Here is a 6,270-nt window from a genome sequence, read left to right on the forward strand (position 1 = left end):
CCCCTTATCGACTTTGTGTACTTCCTTAGCAATTACTTAGTTTACCATAATATGATAAACTAAGGATGATATGTCTTTGAATCTCGACATTGCTTAGTCTGAGACAAGCGTATCATGACTTCATCCACCTCCCTCCATTTTTATCTAAAATTGAGTGTTTTTGTTTATTAATTTATGTATGAATGTTAGGATTGTTAACAACTTTGATACTGTTTAATCTAGAAAAAAAAATTCTATTTCTTATTGTCTCGTTTACTTTTCAGAAAAAGTCAACGCTCTACTCTTAATTTTTTTTTTCCACCTAAGAAATAGGCGTAGGAGTAAGAACACACACAATATTCCTGTTTTATTCATCATCATTATTTTCATTATCATTATTGTTATTAACGTAATCATTATTATTGCTATTATGATTATTATCATTACGATTATCATTATTGTTAATGCTATCATTATCATTATCATTATCATTATCATTATCATTATCATTATCATTATCATTATCAATATCATTATCATTATCATTATCATTATCATTATCATTATCATTATCATTATCATTATCATTATCATTATCATTATCATTATCATTATCATTATCATTATCATTATCATTATCATTGTCATTGTCATTGTCCTTGTCACTGTCATTGTCACTGTCACTGTCACTGTCATTGTCATTGTCATTGTCATTGTCATTGTCATTGTCATTGTCATTGTTATTATCATTGTCATTACCATTGCCATTGTCATTATCATTATCGTTATTATCATTATCATTATCATTATCATTATCATTATCATTATCATTATCATTATCATTATCATTATCATTATCATTATCATTATCATTATCATTATCATTATCATTATCATTATCATTATTATTATCATCTTATTTCATATACCTGTACATGTACATTTTTTTAAGAAGACTGGTAATTTAGCCTTTTCAATATATTTTTAGCACAAGAAGACAGGAAATCTTCGGGTTCAAATTTCTTCAGATGAAGAAGGTGGCTTGCTATCCTCTGACTAAAATCCTCAGGTATCACTGAATCTTTGTTCTTTGGGTAATGTACACAGATCAGCTCCCCGTCCTTCTGTTCTAACTCTTAAAGAAATCTCTTCACTTTTCTTACAAAATCGTTTCTCTTTCCTCTTTATTTTTCCGTCTGTTCTACTCATTTTCTTTATTCCCTCTTCTTTCCCTGAGACTGTCTCAAGGAAACCATTCACCACAATACCACAATAATGCTATTTACAGACCTTCCGGATATCACATTACGATCTCATTCAATTCAGCGTCTACTGAATCATGAGTTCTTACATATATTTTGTACACACCGCTCACTCGACTGCAGCTATTGACGAGATTGTCACCGATGATGACGTAATATCGTCTTCATAGGAGGAAGTCTCCCTGTCACTTCAATGGGTCCCCATCCTGCGGCTGGCGGGCCCCACCCATAGCATTGGTCCGGCACTCACTCACGCACGTCAACACGCACATGGCGTCAAGGATGACCCTGTGTTCCGTGAAGGGTGGTATATATAAGGGAGAGACAAACGAACAACAAAACAGTTACTCATCAGGTAGCAAGTCTCAACGATGGCTCTCAACCAGGTAAGCAAAACCGGGGGTTCTTCCTTAACTTCTGTGATATGATATAGTAGCATCGCTAGTGAAGGCTTCAAGTGCCTTAAAAAAATCCGCTCCTAAAGTTTGCCAACATTAAAACTCAATATTATAATCCACACCCCCTCCCCACCCCTGACATGGGTGTGGGTTTTTTAATATTGAGTTTCAATATTACTAAACTTTAGGAGCGATTTCTAGCGTTAAAAAAAGAAAAGAAAAGAAGAAAGAAAGAAAGAAAGAAAGAAAGAAAGAAAGAAAGAAATTAAAGAAAAACAAAGCTTAGAATGTTCACCCTCGGCGCTACTGATATAGCCGATGAAGACAGACTCTTCCGGGAGACAGAGTCTGCCGAGATCTCGAAGTAATCTCTTCTTGTATCGGCCTTCTTTCCTCCACAGATTCTCTTAGCGGCCTGCATGGCAGTGGCGTTGACGAAGTCCCTCGCCGACAAGCTTCCTGCCCCGACAGGGTACGGCTACAGTGCCCCGGTGAACCCCATCGTCTATGCTCCCCCACCCCCTCCCCCTCCTCCAACCTACCATGCCCCCGCTCCGGCCTACCACGCCCCCGCTCCTCCTCCTCCTCCTCCGGTCTACCACGCTCCTGTAACCACCGCCGCTCCCGTCTATCATGCCCCTGCGCCCACCTACGAGGTGAAACATGAGGTGAGAATTTTTTTCGTAGATTGGTACTCGTGCTGTTAGGTGTGTGTGTGTGTGTGTGTGTGTGTGTGTGTGTGTGTGTGTGTGTGTGTGTGTGTGTGTGTGTGTGTGTGTGTGTGTGTGTGTGTGTGTGTGTGTGTGTGTGTGTGTGTGTGTGTGTGTGTGTGTGTGTGTGTGTGTGTGTGTGTGTGCGTGTGCGTGTGTGTGTGTGTGTGTGTGTGTGTGTGTGTGTGTGTGTGTGTGTGCGTGTGTATATGAGTGATTTATCTTGGACTTTCATCACGTGCTGGATCTTTGTTCGACAGCTATTACCCTCCCGAATGAGGTTCCAGAGCTCGAATATAGTGATCTATGGGCAATGCTGTAACCTAAACACACTCGCCCTACCCCTTTGTTCAAGGGAGATATTTATGGTTTACTATGTTAGAAGAGATTTCAAACCCTTAGTACGGCTCGAACTCAGCCTTCTCGTATGGGAAGACAAAGACAACACGCACTCTACCACAACAGTACGCGCGTGTATTTGTATGTTTATGTATGTGTATGTGTACCATGTATGTTTGTCTATGCCCATGTGTGTGTGGGTGTGTACGTGTGTGAGTGTGTGTGTGTGTGTGTGTGTGTGTGTGTGTGTGTGTGTGTGTGTGTGTGTGTTCGTATGTGCGTGTGTGTGTGTGTGTGTGTGTTCGTATGTGCGTGTGTGTTTGAGTGTATGTGTGTGTCCGCGCGCGCGTGTGTGTGTGGGTGCATGTGTGTGCGGGTGCATGTTTGTGCGTGCGTACATGTGTGTGTGCACGTGAGGGTGCTTGCATGCAAGCAACTGAGCCTTCTTGCGTCCATTGGCGAGAGCGCCCTAGCCTCCACATCTCTTTGGATAATTATGTATGCGCACAGGATTGATGCTAGAGATGTTTGAAAGTATTGGCAATGTTTACATCGTAAAGATACATTAAGAAGATGCTTTTTTGGTATAAAATGTTAAAAAATGTATCAAAATAAGTTAAGTATTCCAGTGATTTGTCTTCGTGTGAGAAGGGTTCTTCAAAAGAACGTCTTCAGTCTGCCGAAGAAGTATCTCCGAATGTACTCAAAAAAGTTTACTTCTCGTTGCAGAAGGGCATGCCTTTCGACTTTGCCTACGCCGTCAAGGACGACTACACGGGCAACGACTTCGCCCATGCCTCGAACTCTGACGGCAATGTAGTCAAGGGCGAGTACCGGGTCCTCCTCCCCGACGGACGTACCCAGATCGTCACCTACACGGCTGACCACCACAACGGTTACGTGGCCGAGGTCAAGTACGAGGGCGAGGCCAAGTATCCCGAGTATAAGCCAGCTCCTGCGTACCACGCGCCAACACCCGTGTACCACGCCCCTGCCCCGGCTTATGGTGCCCCGGCCAAGTGATTCCCGCCGTCAGCAGTTAACAAGCACTGCTACTTATCAAGTCTGGTCTATGTAGAGTCATTAAACGATTTACCATTTTTCAACAGATTTTTTTTTCAATATACTTGATCTTTAGCCCTTTTTGTATATGTACATGGACTGCAAGAAAGGTCACAGATGAACAGTTCTCCATAGCGTGTTTTCTCCTAAGGAATATTTCTTCCGAGGTTAGGTAAAGCATCAGTTGCCATAGAGCAAGGTGTTTTGTACGTATAAACCAAGAACTAAAATCTAATCTAATTAAAAAAAAAAAAAAAAAAAAAAAAAAAAAAAAAAAAAAAAAAAAAAAAAAAAAAAAAAAAAAAAAAAAAAAAAAAAAAAAACAGCAACCATGGAAAATGTATAGTTCTTAATAATACGGTTAAAGGCTAAACAACTCCTTCCTGTTTACATATGCATTTGTACGTATTATACACCCATAAGTATTAGAAAAGAGCTGAATCCCAAGAAGCATAATTAGAAAACAAAATAAAACATCTTTGAATGAGAAACCTTGTTGTGATGCCAACGTTTCGATTCCTACTTAGCGGTCGTCTTCAGGTGTATAATGGGAGAATATAGATAACATCCTGTTTTGCAAAGCATCAACATGGAGATACCAAAGGGCACACCACAGAGCTTCATCACAAATAATAAGATAAAGAAATATCTAGTCAAGGCAATACTGGACTGTAAAACCTATGAAAATGCAGTTTTCATAAAGGTACTGTTGGTCTCCTCTGTCAGAACATGGTACACATATGCACATAAACATACACGCGCGCGCACACACACACACACAAACATATACACACACACACACACACACACACACACACACACACACACACACACACACACACACACACACACACGCACGCACGCACGCACACACACACACACACACGCACACAGACACACGCACACGCAGGCACACACACGCACACGCAGGCACACACACACACACACACACACACACACACACACACACACACACACACACACACACACACACACACACACACACACACACACACACACACACACACATCCCGTCGACTATTATTTGTGAAGTGATAAGAAATCTCGAAAAAAAGAAAAAAGAAAAAGAAAAGAAAACGTCAAGTTATCGGATGGAAAACGATCAAACTGAAAACGTGATCTGTTACCGCAGAAGTCTTGAAAGTCATACCGGCGAACCGCTTCGGAGCGTTGTGCGTCTGAAATGATGGCGGTTGCCACTGGGAGATTCTGTCTGGCTATTAAGAACTGATCCCATATTCAACAGATTCTCCAAATAACCGGGGTAACCGTGACACTGATTTATCCTGCTGAAGAAATTTACATGGCTGGTATGAGGAAAAATAAATAAACAAATAAATAAGTAAATAAGTTAAAAACAACATATATATATATATATATATATATATATATATATATATATATATATATATATATATATACATATGCATATCTATATGATATATATATATATATATATATATATATATATAATTTCTTTTTAAGCCCTAGCTATAGATAAAGACCAAAAACACTAGACAACCTGACCTTTGGTCTTTGTACAGAGCTGCTCTAGAAGCATCTTTATCCGCCGGGAATTCTTCCTGGAAATGGGGAAAGGCCAAAGAACTGGACAGGTTGACCCTTGGACTTTGCAAGGAGTCTCGCGCTGTGCAAAGCCATTCCAGACCCACCATCAGCTGCCGGGAATTCCAATGTCAAGGTTACTTCCGCCTCACACCATATACAGGAACTCGTACCCTCTTCCTTCCTTCCTTCCTTCCTTTCTCCTCCTCCTCCTCCTTCCTCCTTCTCCTCCTTCTTCTCCTCCTCCTCTCTCTTCTTCTAAACCTCCTTCTCCTCCCTGTCTTCCTTCTCTTTCTTACCGGGATGTTTGTTGAAGGTCAAGTTGATATACCCCTAGAGGAAGAGAAAACGTAGATAAAGGATTAAGAAGGACGCCTGGAAAGATGCCTCAGGAACTTCGCAATGACAACGTATTTTACAGACCTTTTATTCTGGATGATGACTTAGGTTTCCATTCAGAACAAAGGTCGCCCTGACATAAAACGGAAGCCTCGATAATAAATAGGTACTGTATGAATCAGTAACAAAATCTATAAAGTACGTTACCATCACTAGAAGTTGGAACGTGTAGTCATTTGCTGTTCGGTTCTATTCCAGTATCACGCAAACGCATTTTTCATTTCTTTCTTTTTCGTATTTGAAAACTTTATTTCTTCTAAAAAGAATGGTTAAGTTAGGCTAGATTAGGTTAGGTTAGGTTGCTTTGGGTTAGGTTAGGTTAAGTTATATTAGGATAGGAGCTATTGGACAATGGAAGTTTCTTGTCAAGTATCAGTGTTTGCGTGGTTCTGGAATTTTACCTGCTGATTTTGTTTTTCTCTCAGCTATAATTAACACCGCACGGTGTCCAGTCAATAACTCACTTCCTTCATCTATTATCCACCTTCCCCGATACCTGCCCAAAATAATTTTTGCTTCTTTAGTGACTTTACA

The 6,270-nt window shown here is 40.4% G+C and overlaps 1 protein-coding gene across 2 annotated transcripts; it reads left to right on the forward strand.

The window, feature by feature from the left end:
• The first annotated feature begins 1,179 nt into the window (after window positions 1-1,179).
• On the forward strand, window positions 1,180-3,794 carry LOC143025257 (uncharacterized). Of its 2 annotated transcripts, none has more exons than XM_076184719.1 (3): window positions 1,180-1,627; window positions 2,041-2,295; window positions 3,418-3,794. In XM_076184719.1, exons 1-3 carry the CDS (start codon window positions 1,613-1,615, stop codon window positions 3,709-3,711), a joined length of 564 nt encoding a protein of 187 aa, XP_076040834.1. In that variant the 5' UTR covers window positions 1,180-1,612; the 3' UTR covers window positions 3,712-3,794. The 2 variants fall into 2 exon arrangements, with proteins under 2 accessions (XP_076040834.1, XP_076040833.1); XM_076184718.1 differs by having other exon boundaries at window positions 1,212-1,627; window positions 2,041-2,307.
• Window positions 3,795-6,270: the final 2,476 nt, after the last annotated feature.

Source organism: Oratosquilla oratoria, chromosome 5 (genome assembly GCF_046742065.1).
Source record: "Oratosquilla oratoria isolate Oo_2021 chromosome 5, ASM4674206v1, whole genome shotgun sequence".
NCBI classification, from domain to species: Eukaryota; Metazoa; Arthropoda; class Malacostraca; order Stomatopoda; family Squillidae; genus Oratosquilla; species Oratosquilla oratoria.

Coding starts and splice junctions, on each gene's coding strand:
- LOC143025257 (XM_076184718.1), top strand. Junction 2,308..3,417: donor CCTACGAGGTGAAACATGAG/GTGAGAATTTTT, acceptor TTCTCGTTGCAG/AAGGGCATGCCTTTCGACTT.